General features: G+C 36.5%; 1 protein-coding gene across 1 annotated transcript in view; it reads right to left on the bottom strand.

The window, feature by feature from the left end:
* LOC149782886 (uncharacterized) overlaps positions 1-14,377 on the bottom strand; it is a 63,283-nt gene extending 48,906 nt beyond the window's left edge. Inside the window, exon 1 of the mRNA XM_089934943.1 lies at positions 14,269-14,377. Within this exon, the coding sequence (XP_089791069.1) occupies positions 14,269-14,332 (64 nt within the window). The 5' untranslated portion in view covers positions 14,333-14,377. The remainder of the gene's footprint in view (positions 1-14,268) is intronic.
* Positions 14,378-16,797: the final 2,420 nt, after the last annotated feature.

The following is a 16,797-nucleotide window of genomic DNA, read 5'->3' as shown; positions in this document are numbered from 1 at the left end:
ATATTCCTTACAGCGATTTCTTACCTCCGCTTGCCGTATCTACACCGTTAAGAGCGACACCCCTTTGTTAAGAGAGCCTAAACTCCTTCTCTCTCCCCCCTCTCTCTCACACACACACACACACACACACACACACACACACACACACATCATAGGCAACTTCATTCTCATATCAAAGACATGGAAGAAAGTTATGATGTACAAAATCTCTTTCATAACAGTCATATTGAAACTGATGAAATAAGTCAAAGTGATATAATTTTCACAAGAAAGTAAAAATCTGAACCACTGCCGATGCCATCAGTTTTGTACAGATCAATCAATTTAAATATATTTTTTTATAATTGATATGACATTTTATTATTATGAATGTATGCACAATGTTTTGTCTTTCAATGACATTATGGACTAACGATATTTTCTTCGATGCTAAGTGACAGAAATCGTGAAAATGGTGTGAGTATATGTAACTTAAATTGTATTACGGCCCCCGCTTTACTATACGAGTTCGTTTGTTTTGTTAGCTCGTCCGTTTATTTCCTTCCAGATGTTGTTTGTATAATTCACATGGAAGGTACTAATTTATTTCCCGGCTATAAAATTTGAGCCACTTGGTATTACGACCATCAGACGAATCCTACCAAATACAGTACCAAGTGTGTTTTCTCGCCAGGTAACACCGTGATCACCAGAACAACAAAAACCAAAGGTTACGGCAGGGCTAACAACATGTAGACCGAGATAAGTTTTTATAGAAGCGAAAGCTAGCGAGTCAGTGGCGTTACTGGCGGGGTGTGGGGTGCGGTGCGGTGACACCATCACAGGTGTGACACCAAAATGACTGTCTATAAAATTTTAACTTTTGTGCAGGAAGGAGGTCTTGGGGGTAACACCATGAGTTACCTTACTGGGCGACATCAACCCTAATGACGCCACTGTAGCGAGGGTAAAACATTTTTATATCTTTTTCCTGATATATAATTGATTGTCAGTCCCTACCCCTCGCCACAGATATACCAAGCAAAAGAACGATCAATTGGAGAGGGCGAAGGAGGGTATTTGCAAATCATAATAGACCCACCACTACCCCCCAAAATGAGTCCTGCTTTATCAGGACGAGCATGTTTGTGTGTGTGTCCGTCCCTTAGATTTTGCCTACTGCCCCGTCATTATTTGCCCCACCCCACACAAGCCAAAAACTTCATGTGCATGCCCATGTTTATTTCATGCCTGTTCAACAATAATAAAAACAAAAAAACAAGTTTTCTGCTATAGCCAAAGTGTTGTGAAAACTTGATGTATTGATTGTGTTTAATTCTAAAGGCTAATTACCCCGTCGCGTTCAGGCACTGGGAGTAAATTACCTTGTTTGCCAGAGTATACAAGTGTCAATTGACACCGGTCAAGGTCAGGGTCGAACCCACAACCCACTGAATGTGAATGTGAATAGTAATGCCCGTTCAATGTGCAGAGTAAAGTATTGTTATTATTTACAATATGTACCGAACCATAGTTAAAAGTAGTTAAAAGGATTTTTTTTAAAAATACTTGAATGCTGTCGGTGAAAGAGTTTGCCTTCTAAAGCTTATATATACATACATATATATATATATATATATATATATATATATATATATATATATATATATATATATATATATATATATATATATATATATATATATATATATATATATATATATATAGACATATCCTGTGATGCATTTGGATGTCACAGTGAACTTTCCATACATTCCCCGTGTTTAACATGTTTTGTATACAGTACCTTCATAATTCATGTGGATTCATAAGTTGTATCAGCATATGAATCAATAATTAAGTTATGTAATTCGATTATTGCGGAAAAACGACAATGTATAGGTAATATGTAAAACTTCATGATCAACCCTTAGTGGCAAAATTAGACAGAAAAGGTTTTTGATGTATTTGTTAACTCTTGTCCAGACATTCATTAAATCTCATGTGTGACTGCCATATCTACTACAAAGGTACGCACTAGAATTTGCCAAACACACTTTTCCTGCTCTTATTACTGGGACTAGACAAACTATCATTCAGTATTGCTCTTCAATGTCAGACTGATAAGATACTTAAGAAAAAGCAAACAAAACATATAACATTGTATTAACTAAGCACAGTATGATTATATAAGCGTTTGACTCGGTAGACCAAGCACTTGTCAACTTGTTATTATATAGCAATGATAGACTTTAACTGAAGTACATATTCATGAGAAATTCTCATCTGTGTGAAAACCACAATGATCAGTATTTACATGTCTCAAATCTCACCTACTGCAAAGGTTGTCAAGTGAAGGTCCAGGAAGTAAAGAGGAGGAGGAAAGGCATTGCAAACTGTCATTGAGTTGTCATCATTCATACATGACACTCATACAAGAAAATGAACTTACTTTTACAATGTTACTTATGCAAAAGTCCATTTTTAAAATGTTGGTAAATACATTTAAGAGATGTACAGTAGACATCACATTTCAAGAACAAGAAGTAATATTTATTTTGCTCAACACATTTTTTTTCTTCTTTTTTCTTCAGAGCAATGAAATGAGTAGTTACCACATGGACAAAGCGGGACTTTTTAGAGCCATAAAAATCTGCAGAACCATGGTGTGGAGATGGACGTTATCATTACAGACAGGCAGTATGGAGATGGACACCATTATTTCAGACAGGCATGTTCAGATACAGAAACATGGTGTGGAGATGGACACTATTATTTCAGACAGACATGTTCCGATACAGAACCATGGTGTGGAGATGGACATTATCATTACAGACAGACATGTTCAGATACAGATCCATTGTGTGGAGATGGAGACTATTATTACAGACAGGCATGTTCAGATACAGATCCATTGTGTGGAGATGGAGACTATTATTACAGACAGGCATGTTCAGATACAGATCCATTGTGTGGAGATGGAGACTATTATTACAGACAGACATGTTCAGATACAGAACCATGGTGTGGAGATGGAGACAATTATTACAGACAGACATGTTCCGATACAGAACCATGGTGTGGAGATGGACACCATTATTACAGACAGGCATGTTCAGATACAGAACCATTGTGAAGAGATGGAGACAATTATTACAGACAGGCATGTTCAGATACAGAACCATGGTGTGGAGATGGACACTATTATTACAGACAGGCATGTTCAGATACAGAAACATGGTGTGGAGATGGAGACTATTATTACAGACAGACATGTTCAGATACAGAACCATGGTGTGGAGATGGAAATTATCATTACAGACAGGCATGTTCAGATATAGAACCATGGTGTGGAGATGGACACCATGGTGTGGAGATGGACACTATTATTACAGACAGGCATGTTCAGATACAGAACCATGGTGTGGAGACGGACACTATTATTACAGACAGGCATGTTCAGATGCAGAAACATGGTGTGGAGATGGACACTGTTATTACAGACAGACATGTTCAGATACAGAACCATGGTGTGGAGATGGACATTATCATTACAGACAGGAATGTTCAGATACAGAAATGGATCGGAGAAAATATGAGAGCCACATACTATTTTTGGTGTGTGACATGTTGCCAAGGATATGGAGATATGTGTGACATGTTGCAAAAGATATAGAGATATGTGTGACATGTCACCAAGGGTTTGTAGATATGTGTGACATGTTGCCAAGGATATGTAGATATTGCAGATTTTACTACATTGAATGATACCATTTGATAAAGCTTGTATACAAGCACATAAAGTATTATAACAGTTGTATGTTTAAAGTTATATTAAAGTTGGACAGTGAACATATCGCTTGGAATACAGTCAGCCCCCATCCCATTAATCACAACAAAATGTGTTATCATTCATTCATTCATCTGATTTATATCTATGTTAAAACGATTATTATGTAAATTAGGGGTAGCCAGATTGCATTTTATAACACGACCTGAGGGCCGCAAACACTAATTTCTTTAATATAATTACTGTTCACAGGCCATATTTCTTTGTTTTAATTTACCCTGAGGGCCGGACAGAACTCGTTAGCGGGCTGTGGGCCAGGGGTTGTGCACCCTGATTTAAGTCTCGTTTCCGATTCCATTAATTCTCCTTGGTAAAATGTCAATTTGAATATAGGCAGTGGATGACATTTTTCAGTTTCTTGAATTACTGGGGTAATTTGTTTTCAGACTGTGTCAAAGAATTGATGGCATCACTGAAGGAAATGGTCGGGAAGCCCGAGTCAGTTCCTAGACAGTTATTGTCACCTCTGTGCAGCCATGTATCTATTATGACTGAAAATAGAATATATACCAAATGCTTAAACTTTAATAAAGTTATGTTATTTCATGTATCCCTGTTTTCTGTTACGTATTTCATGTTTTCAGAGTCAAGGCCTTAAGCATAAAATTAGATTTTACTACAACCAGTGTCAGGAAGCTAAATGAATCAAAAGTGACCATGAACAGACAGTAATATGTTTTAATGTCATAGTATAGAATCTATTCATGAAATGAAATTACAGAGGATTAAAGAATTTGTCATGAGAATTTCCAAGATAATAGACAAATGATTTTAGCAGGATCAAGTATCAAAATGAAAGATTTGGGTAAAAAAATTCCACTCAAGTAAAGTGGTACTTTTGTCAATAAAGGAGGGATTTTACGACAAAGAATTTTAAGTATAATTTTCACTTGTGCATCAAGCCATCATTAAACTGACTTTGACAGTGGCACCAACAAATTGTAAAAATATTTTGCCTACAAGTGTTCATGTACTCAGACAGAATTTCCTTGCAATTTCCATACTGCTGTCTGTAAACGAAGTATGCTGCTTCCAGGGCATATTCGTCCAAGAAAACTGTCTGAAATCTTGGATGATCAATGTTACAATCCACCTTGACCTCTGCGGTCTAATCCAAAATCATGTTGATCTCTTCCAACATCTACACTTATCGACTGTTTCTTTACTGCTGTAATTTCCACAGGTACGCCAATATACATGGTAAATATATACCATCATTCATTATTGTGTTAGAAAGCAAACTTGTGGGTAAAATGTATGAGAAGTTCTTGCATAGTAAAGTATGAAATATACGTATATGTGATGCATGGTTAGACGTTTGTTCTACCTTTTGTATCACAATAATGAACATTTAATCAGCAATGTATTATTCTCAAGATTTGTTTCCCCCATAAATCTGTATACGTCCTCTGTCGGTAGTATTATACACACCGACACACAAAGAAAATATATGCTTGCTAAACATCTGGATACACCAGGTCTATGATTACTTTATCTTTTTAATAAAATTCTTCCAATTTACTACCTGTGGAGGGTAGTAAACAATCACACCCAAAGTACATTCGGGGTTTGCGTTTCATCGCGGTTCAAAAGAACAAACTTGATTCATAAAGTTAAACAAAGTATTTATTTCTACAACTCTCATAGTCTGAGTCTTAAGTGTTTAACTCTTAACACCACTAATTATTGATAACACTAGCCCGCATAAAAATCTGCTCTGAAGACATCCAAGATTTGCCCAGAGTCGTGCCCTTCACTTATCATTATGAAATTGAAATAACATTAACGAAAGAATAATAATAATAATAATAATAATAATTATTATTATTATTATTATTATTATTATTACCAGAATGAATAGCCCAAGTGCTACTCAACCTCATTATGCCCTATGTTCGTTTTAGGATCTTCGTCTTCGTCCACATTCTGGACTAGTTCGGGCTGAAATTGGTACTGTCTAACTTCTGCGAGCAGATTCTTCTTAAGATTCATTACGTTTGCCATCCTCAAGGAGTTCACCTTCCTCACACAACGAAAATGAGCATGACAAATTTTGCCGTAAATTCGCTAGAATCATCACTAGATCCAGCCACAGGTGCTCGACGCGAGCTTGATATTGAGAAGAAAAAAAAAATCTAACGGAAAAGATCATACAGAGTGACAAAAATACCTTAGATTACCCCCATGACCCGTTCTGACATAGGACCCTCTATATCATAATATATAAGAGAAAAGGTGCGGAACTTCCAAATACTTCGTTCCACCCATGACCCTCGATTTCCTTTTGCTATTTCCGTTTTTTAAGGCACACGATTATACTGTATGGCTTGTTTTACTCCTGAGATATTTTTCTGTTCATCAAGCCATTATTGACTTTTCTGCGATGTACCAAACTGACGTTACGGGCTCCGAAACGTGCGATTTTTTACTCTGAGACAAGTCTGAACTCGTGTGATAATACATATAACCTTTTGAGCCAATCATATTTCGGCGATGAGGTGTGTGCCGCATAGTTTACCTATTTTGAAAATAGAGTCGCATGTATACAATGTATGTGCAGTGAAGAAGACAATGTCTAATTCTTTCATAGAACAGGATTCCTAAAGTTAAATCTAGTTCATGGTAAGTGAACACTTACTTTTGCATCTACCACTGTTCTGTAATTCAAGAAGGGATGCACCATAGAGCTGAAAAACATGGTACATGTAGCGGTTTTCACACGTGCACGCACTTGTCCAAAACGAACAAAAAAAAAAATCGCGAAAATCGCACGTTTCGGAGCCCGTAACTTCAGTTTGGTAAAACGCAGAAAAGTCAATGATGGATTGATGGATAGAAAAATATCTCAGGAGTAACACAAGTCATATAGTATGGTCGTGTGCCTTAAAAATCGGAAATAGCATAAGGAAATCGAGGGTCATGGGTGAAATGAAGTATTTGGAAGTTCCGTACCTTCTCTCTTATATATTATGATAGGAAGGGTTCTATGTCAGAACGGGGCATGGGGGTAATCTAAGGTATTTTTGTCACTCTGTATGATTTTTCTCCTTTAGATTATTGGTTGTTTGTTTTTTTTACTTCTTAACATCAAACATCAAGCTCGCGTTGAGCACCTGTGGATCCAGCCATCATTGCTACATACGCTAAACTTGAGGGACTTCCCGACAGTATGCCACTTCTGGAAATCCTATTATCACCAGAAGTATACAAAATATTTTCGGAGCGTTTTCCGTAAAACTTTGAACAATGCACAGATTATCTTCATTTTCTTCTGCGAGTTAAAATATGCATATTTAATGCATATTTCTGAGTAATTTCGCCAAAAATGAGCATTCTGATATATAGTATGTATTACACTATAGTAGACCTTTAATATAGAGTGGCCGAGTGGTCTAAAGCGCTCTTCGTTACGGATCACTGCCATCTCACCTCTGTCTGCGGCGGTTCGAGTCTAAGATTCAGCCAATGTGGGTATGTGAGAAAGCTTGCCAGTAGCTTCTCGTGGGTCGGTGGTTCTTTCCGGGGTTTTCTCTGGTTCTTCCTCCACCATTAATACTGGCCGCCATGTATAGCCTATCATGTGCTGCAAACTGGCGTTAAACCCCACAACAACAACAACAACCTTTAATATAAATGTGATTCCACCGGGATACTAAACAAAAATACCGTTGTTAAGGCTGTCTACAGCTTAACGGATTAAGGCTAATGTGTACACAAAAAGCTGATGCGTGGACACAACACGCTATTAACTGTTTACCTCATTGTTATCTGGAGAGCTTAAGCCAAATGCACAAGTGTCTCTGAGGTGTTATAAGTATTAAATGTTTCAAGGTGGTTCATAGTGGCTTTAAAATCTTATTTTTTTTAAAAAAATCGGCTGTTCTTTAGCGTAAGTGAGATAAAAAGGAAAGACTGGTCCAAAAATGACTTCGGCAGAAACACTAGTGTAAGTAATGCAATACAAGTTAAACACTAAGCGACACTTATGAACCATCAAAAGTGTAAAGGTAAACTGATAACACAGGACACGCTTTAGAAAATACTGTACATCAACATTATTAATCCACTGCGTAAGGAGGACCTCGAGGAAGCAATTAGACAAAGACTACGTCAGGACCTGGACGAAAACACTGTTTTACGGAGATGCTCTGAGTTCTGAATAAATACACCATTCAACTTTATATGCATCTGTTTGTTTCTATTAACAAATTTAAAGTACATTATTTTGCAAGGTTTTGAAACTAACAGCAGTACTACCAAAAAGGACCCTTTCGAGCACATGGAATTGGAATTAGGGCTTGTGATTTCCGTCAATGTCATCAGCCATGGGCCTATGTTTTGTGAAAAGAGAGGGTTTGAGCAATGAGTGATTCAAACAGATTTAAAGTAATTTCTAAATTAAAAAGCACAAGAGTTAAGAACCATTAATAAAGTTAATGAGGAAAAAACAAAATATATAAGATCTCAGCATATATTGTTCGTCATTCACATCCTTTACCTCAAACAATAAATATCAGCAACACCAACATTAAATTCACACAATCAGTAAGAAACCTAGGTGTTACTCTGGACAGTCCTCTCACACTGCACCAACATGTCATGAACATATGCAAGGATGCATATCTTAAGCTGTGACGCATCAGCTCAGTTCGCAAATATCTTTCAGTTGATGCCACTAAAACACTTGTGTGTTCATTAGTACTTTCAAGACTGGGCTATCGTAACTCAATTCTGTCTGGTTCATCTTAATATCTACTCCAAAAAGTTCAAAACACAGCGGCTCGGATCATACTTAGAGTACCACGATCAGAGCACACCTCCCCGCTGCTCTGTACCCTACACTGGCTATCCATTCGATCCAGAATCAAACACAAAATTTGTTATCTGTGCTACGTTTCACAAACGGACTCTAGTCCAACATACCTATCCGACCTCAACCATGTGTATACACCAGCAAGATACTTACGCTCCTCTTCTGACATCATTATTCCCACTATGAAAACAAAGTCATATGGACAGCGTTCTTTTGCATACCAGGGCCCAGCAACGTGGAATGAATTGCCCACTGAACTTAGTCACAAAGATAACAGTGATCACGTTCAAGAGTGCTCTCAAAACTCACTTATTTCGACTGCAAGAACAAACTTAAAGACCTAATGATGTTTCCTACCTTAAATATTCTCAGCATGTTTTTTATGTTTTCTAATTACATGGTGTTTGTCTTTGTAATCATATCATTATATGTTTTTTATCGTATATGTGCTGTCTAATGTAAAGCGCTTAGAGCTTTTAAAGATTAGGCGCTATACAAAGTCCTCATTATTATTATTATTATTATTATTATTAATTCCTTTAAAATATATTTTTGTTTATATTTCACGTATGTTTGTCAAGTTTGCATTATCGCCCTCATCCATGCTTTTATTATTATTATTATTATTATTATTATTATTATTAATTTTTCAATCTAACAAAATGGCGTTTCCCTATGTCCATTGGGCCTGAAAATTCGTCATATCAGTTACATATAATGAAGTAATGGGCACACGTGATTCCTACTAATAATGAAAATAACTCCTTTCTACGTGATATTTTTTTATTGTTTAAATGTACTTGAGTATTCAGGAAGAAAAGTTTGACCTAATATACTTGCTAGTACAACTGAAACACTTCTTATTTTACAAATTTTAACTTCAATCTTGAAACATGCAAAATGAATTCTACATTTTGTACATTACACATTATCCTAGTACGTTGACACAACCTGTGCTTCTGTGGAAATCACTCAACACATGTCAGCAATACTCTGTTTCAATAGAGATCCGCATTTATTTATGTAAATGCTTTATTTTATTTTTATTAAATTACGTAAGAGAGGAATGAGGGGTGATTCCTAATGCTCTTTTATCCACGTGCAACAAAAATAGCATCAATGGAATTATAATCGTACCATCAGCTTACTATGACATCTACAATAGGTCATAACGCAGGTCAAAACACGCTCGAGTTACAGACCTAGCTGAAAAGAAGAACCTTGGAAAACTCGGGTAAGAACCACCGACCCACAACGAAGCTACTGGCATGCGTTTCCACATACCATGGTTGCCCGAGCGCAAAACTTGAACCCATGCGGACAGAGGTGAAATGGCAGTGATAGGTTAAGGCAAGCACTTTAGACCACTCGGCCACCCGTACCATTTTCTGATATTAAATGGGGGGGGGGGAAATGGGGGGGGGGGAGATGCACACGCAGTTCATGTACCGATGATTATCAGGTATATTTAACAAGATCAGTCCAGTAAATAGTTTATACATTTCAACTAGAGTCCAGTAAATAGGTTATATATTTCAACTCGAGTCCAGTAAATAGGTTATATATTTCAACTCGAGTGCAGTAAATAGGTTATACATTTCAACTCGAGTCCAGTAAATAGTTTAATCCAGGGGTGGGCAAACTACGGCCCGCGGGCTTTCATGCAGCCCGCCAAGGGTTTTCATGCAGCCTAGGAACAAGTCATCATTCGCACTGACTCTGTTTATGTTTATCAAATAAATGTGTTTCTTTTGAAGTTTAAGTTTTCAAATATTAACATTTGAAAATTAATTAGATGTTATTTAGAAAAACCTTTTGGTTTTGCTATTACAAGTATTAATTATTTTACTTAATGAACTATGCGGCCCGCGACAAGGTGTAAATTTGTGTATGCGGCACTTGCACTGGAAAGTTTGCCCACCTCTGGTTTAATCATTTCAATTCAATTCCTGTAAATAGGTTATATATTTCAACTCGAGTCCAGTAAATAGATATATATTCCAAGTCGAGTCCAGTAAATAGGTTATATATTTCAGATCGTGCTTCCAAAACCACAAATCGGCATGTCATATTACTGAAGCAAAAAGGATGACGAAAATGCACGACAGACTCATTCAAAATCACAACCTTACGAACTACAGCTGAAACCACTTGACGTATCAGATTACTGGAGCACATTCAATGTGCAGTGATAAATTTCACCCGGGACCCAATAATAGACTATTATTACTGTTAAACTAGATTCCTTTCAGGTACAATGATATCGGACAGCGGGTATATCTGGTGTTTAGCTTTAACAAACCAAATACAAGCAAACGGAATAACCCACATACAACTAGATGCACATTATTTCAACCCTTTTTAACTTCAGTAAAATTGTTGTCAGCACTGTTTCTCCCAATCAGCCTTTAGTACCAAACTTTTTCTCGGCGTCTCTGTTTACTCCTATAATCATACAAAATTTTAAAATCGTTCAAAACGTCATCGATTTTGCATGTATTTTTTTAATGCATATTTTATCTTATGAAGAAAAAGATTATAGATACAACATTCAAAGTGACGACTGCCAATGAACTTGGATGATGTTTTATGGCTAAATGAGGCGATTTTTAGCAAACACCCAGTAATAAACTCTACCATACTTCATGGCTTCAGTGGCGACACATCAACAACGCTGCGTAAAAAAACCCAGCTTTTCATGAAGACATTCTAGAAAATATACTCTTACATTTGTAAGCACTACCCGGCATATTGGAAACAAACAAAAATACACCGATTCATGGCTTCCTCAATCTGCAGAATGAAAGGATGTTTGAAATAGATTTAACAAGTACCGGTTTTGAGAAGTCCACAAATTTGTAAATGCTTGCAGATTAGTGTTCGTGTTTTGATTTAACAAACCCGAAACATAAGAAATCTTTACTTATGGTGCCTTCTGTTCATTGAAAGCAAACATCACTATGTGTTGTTGTGAAATCGTATTAATCATTTGCATCAATATGTATTTGTACGAGTTGTAAGGTAATGAAACGTGTCTGATTGTTGTGATATGTTTTAGTATAACGGGATTAGAAATATGTACTGATGTGACGGAATTTATTGATGTATGTAAAAGAAGTAATTGATACCATGCTGTATTATGATGTCTGTTTTACCATAAGAACGTATGCGTATCTCGGTGTGAACGAATAAGTGACCGAATTTGATAGCCGTTAACTGATGATAGGTTGTGTGTAGCGTGTTATTGTTGTTGTTGTTGTAGGGTTTAACGCCATTTTTCAGCACACGATAGGCTATACATGGCGGCCAGTATTAATGGTGGAGGCAGAACCGGGAAAACCCAGGAAAGAACCACCGACCCACGAGAAGCTACTGGCAAGCTTTCTCACATACCCACATTAGCCGAATCCCAGACTCGAACATCTGTAGTGTGTTGAGAGGGCTAAAGAAAAAGACTGTACCGTCCTTGTGTTTTCATAATAAGCTTTTTAGGGGACAGAGAACTTCCGGTTCCATTCGGGCCCAAGTCTTCAAGATTTGGAGACGAACTTGAGACTGTAGCCGAGACAGTCGAAATCGACTAGAGAGTAGTCTTGGAGAAGAAAGTGGAGGAGGAGGAGAAAGAGCCTAGAGTTTTGAGGAGGAGGAGAAGAAGGAATATGGAGAAAGGTCGGAGAGGAAGAGGAGACGGAATTGGGAGAAATAGGAGTGAGAAAGGATACAACAGATGAGTAGAAATACAAGAACAGGTAGAAATCAATCTCACACTGCTAATCAATTGATGCAATATGATTATTAAAGGGTCGAGCGGAAGGAGTTTAATTGGAAATATGAGTCATTTGATTAATGAATTGTTATTAAATTGTTATTCATTGAATTTCAACCTTTTGTATAATTAACCATCTAACCGTCGGCATTGCTAACCGGGGGCTAGGTACTTTACATCTATTTTTCACTAAATTTAACTTCCAGCAAAATATAGCTTGAGTGGGACTTCCGTAATAGTTTAAATAAAATATTGGGATCACCCCACCCCAATCATATAGTTCGTCACATTACTAATTCCCTTTACTTGACTTTTTTCATCTTTTTATTATCTTTCTTTATTTATTTTAAGTAAATTATAATTTCAATTTTATAAATATAAATATCGTAATAAAATCCATATATTTTGCAAGATTTATCCTGAAAGCTTTGGCAATTTATTTCAGACGTGATCACGATTATTGGAAAAGGGGGCCCCGAGTGTCCGAGTGGTCTAAAGCGCTCTCCGTTACGGATCACTGCCATCTCACCTCTGTTTGCGTAGGTTCGAGTCTCAGATTCAGCCAATGTGGGTATGTGAGAAAGCTTGCAGTAGCTTCTCGTGGGTCGGTGGTTCTTTCCAGGGTTTTCCCTGGTTCTTCCTCCACCATTAATACTGGCCGCATGTATAGCCTATCGTGTGCTGAAAAATGGCGTTAAACCCTACAACAACAACATTATTGGAAAAATGGTATTAACAGCTGCCTCGCTTGGCGCTAGCATTAAGAGGTTAGTGTTAGGACTGGTCGGCCTCGTGTCAGGATAATGAGACTGGGTGAGGCATAATGCCCCAGTGCTAGGCATCACTAAAAACTGCCAAACTGCAGACATTATAGCGATATGACTAAACAATTGTTAAAGCTACGTTAAAAATCCAAATCACACACACACACACACACACACAAACGATTATTGGAGTATACCGGTGTAAAAAGACGAGTCACCATTCTTAAAGAGATTTTTAACCTGCGTCCTACTGCCCTTGATGCATCGATGCTGAGGTTTTCGTGGCAGTCGGAAAAGACTCATTTTGGGCAGCTGTTTCATATAGTGTTTTTACTCATTTTTACAGCGATTTCTTTTGTAGTTGTGATTATTAGTGTAGTTACTTTTAAATATTTATCATTGGATGGTTTCGAATTTTAGCTGAACCAATGTGCTGTTTCCCATGATTTAATTCGTGACTAAATACATTGCACAAGCACCGTGTTGATTTATTCCTTGAAGTTTCTACGATCAGGTATGTTTTAATAGTTTTAAAAAAAAAATACGGACGAAAGTGTTTCGTTTCGAAATAGTTTAAAACATACCAGACTTCATTTCTTTTTTTTGGGGGGGGGGGCTTTAGAAACTCACAAACTGAATTGCTTCCTCGAGATATAGTTGAATAAATACGTCTTACTTATTTGTAATTAAAATAATGTGATCAAGAGATCATATCTATCATATCTGTTCAAATTAATTACAAGGCGTAGCTTGTACGTGAGCTACATATATACATGGCGTGATGACAAGAAAAGGCACATAAACCGTAAAGTGCTATTTCTATGGAAAAGTACTTTTCAAGTCTTAATGAACGGCATTTTTCATATGTAAGACAATGCAAGATTTACCACCAGAAATCACACGATTTACTTAGAGCGGCAAAGCATGTTACAACTCTCCCATCTCCAGAAGTACCCGATGTAAAACTTCCTGCCAGTTGATTATACTGTAGATGTTTGTATTTGCATGCTGATATTATTGTCATTTAAATGTATCCATGATGTATAAAGACCCAAATAATAATAATATATAAATTCAAACTGAAATGAAGACTTACATATTTTCAACCCATAGACTGCAGACGTTGTCCACAGAAGTAGAACACGAGGGAATATCGCCATGGTCGCCTTCGTTTTAACAATGTTAAATAAATCCACTGTTATAGGCTGAACTTGGGTACTGACGTTTCTATTGCACGCTCCACTGATTTTATTGATCGTTCTGTACATGTGTTCGCGTCGGTGGTATCCTGGTTCAGACCGCTCTTACCTGGACGCACTAATTGACCATTAAAAGTATGTTCCAGCCTGGAACAAAAAATCTAAGTAACATTTGTGATTGTATTTAGTGATGACGTCACCTATTGCAGTAAATATAAGAAATATTTATGTGTGGAACGTTCCTAATTAATATTTATCCTGAATATGAAGTTAAAGTGTTTTATGCTATCAAAATATTCATTGCTGTTGATAACATTTACTCACGCGAAGGGGTTGCACTTCAGATGCTAGATTCGTTATTCTTATAGTTAAAATACCTAAAGAATAAAACTTAGACAAATATATCATTTATAACTTTCCGAAAGAGTAATTTATCTTTATATTGTTAAATCAATTTGTAAGATTTTTTATTCAAAAGTTTTATTTTCTTATTATTTTATTTATATTTATATCCTCTTCCTATTCCACTTGAAAAGTATACGTGAAAGTTGCATTAAATATCGTACTTATTGAAACATTCTTCAAAACTTAGATAATCCCATAAATTCAAAGACAATGTGAACGCAATATTTTCATACCATTAAATTCATAATTCTCAAACTGATTTCCTCTTTAAATGAAGTTTGATGGTTGTTTTTAGATCATCCAAACATCGCTTGAAGTTATTGTTTGAAAATCGTTGCACTTTTAATCATAAATACTAATTGTGAGAGTGTTACTAAATACAGATTAAAACTATGCAACCATTTTTTATGTTGACAGTATTTTTTCCCCTTTTCATGAACTCATAAATTGTATGTATACGTGTGAGCTTGTATTTGTTTCGTGAGTGCGTGCGTTGTATTTAGTTAGTATAAAGCATACGGGCTTTATTAACACTTACTCTATTGGGATTACTAGTATGTTTGTTTATACTGCCTTTATTAACACTTGCTCCGTATAGATTGCTAGTGATTTTGTGTTTATACTGGCTTTATTAACACTTGCTACGTATGGATTACTAGTGTGTTTGTTTATATTGGCTTATTTCCTTTAACTCCATATATATTGTTAGTGTGCTTGTTTATAGTCGTTTGTCAAAATGTATTTTCAAGTGATCCATCGTAGTGAAATAGCTTGGCTTGATTCCACAGTACGTACGTATGTATGTATGTATGTGTGCGTGCGCGTGTGTGCGTGCGTGTGTGTGTATGTGTGCATACTTACGTATGTGTGTATGACGATGCGCAAGGCAACCTACGAAGGCATTAGAAATGCGCTGCAGCAAGAATAATATCCAAGCCTGACCTCACTATTCGCTTATTTAGAGAAAGACCAGGGACAGTTGAACATAGTCACACGCATACGTTACCCTTGCGCGGCGACCAACAGCAACCAGAAGCAAATTTTTAATATTTATTTAAAAATTGGCAGTACACAAATATGATACCATAGCCCACCAAAGCGTTAAGTCTCAGAAAAGATTTAAGCAGAATGCAGAAAGGGAACCTATCTTCTAGCCGGTCAATTTATTGGCCAGACAAGCAGAAGTGGCGCTGCTGACCAAAGGCACTGCGGAACTGATAGCTAAAAGCCATAACTATGATTGGGCAGTCGCTGGAAAAGTTTTCAAAAAGGGCTCAGCGCGGATTGTCTAATGCGAGGAGGTAAAGCCCTACATTTTCGCTGCACCTGCCGTTTCGAGCAAGTAATATATACACACACCATATTGGATTCCCAAGCAAGCCGTCATTAATCTAGATAACCACAAGCCCCGATGTGTTGAATGGGCCATTCTTTCCATTCTTTACCCTCCCAATGACCATACAGAGCGAGCAAGTCATTTCAGTAAATATCAGGTTACGCTACAATTTGAAACGCTTATTATTCCGATGTTGGTGTCAGTTTTTATGCATATTTAATTTATTTGTTTATCTGTTAGGTTTAAAAAAAAAAAAAAAAAAAAAAAAATTATTTCATTACATGCCATTGTAATTAAAAAGTGTATGCTGGACTTGACCTTGTCCAAAACTGAATTCATTTCTGCTTGACCTGACTTTTAAAAACAATTTTATTTCATTTTATATCAACTACTAATACATAGATAAATTATTCTCTTCGCGTAGGAGCTTAATCTCGGGATTATTTCTCAGGTACACAAGAGGAAGTAAACATGTTGATTTAGGTCAGGGTTTTGGAGTTTCCAAAGTGAATTTGACAGGTTATTGTGTTGTAAGTAAACAAGGTTCATTAGATCATTCTAGAAGGTTATTTTTCATTAGGTAATTATATTTAGAAAGTGCCAATTGTGACCTGCCGTCAAGTGTGTGTGTGTGTGTATATATATATATATATATATATATATATATATATATATATATATATAT

This window comes from Sinohyriopsis cumingii, chromosome 15, assembly GCF_028554795.1.
Source record: "Sinohyriopsis cumingii isolate HCF-2022 chromosome 15, ASM2855479v2, whole genome shotgun sequence".
NCBI lineage: Eukaryota > Metazoa > Mollusca > Bivalvia > Unionida > Unionidae > Sinohyriopsis > Sinohyriopsis cumingii.
This window is presented reverse-complemented; position numbering and strand designations above follow the sequence as displayed.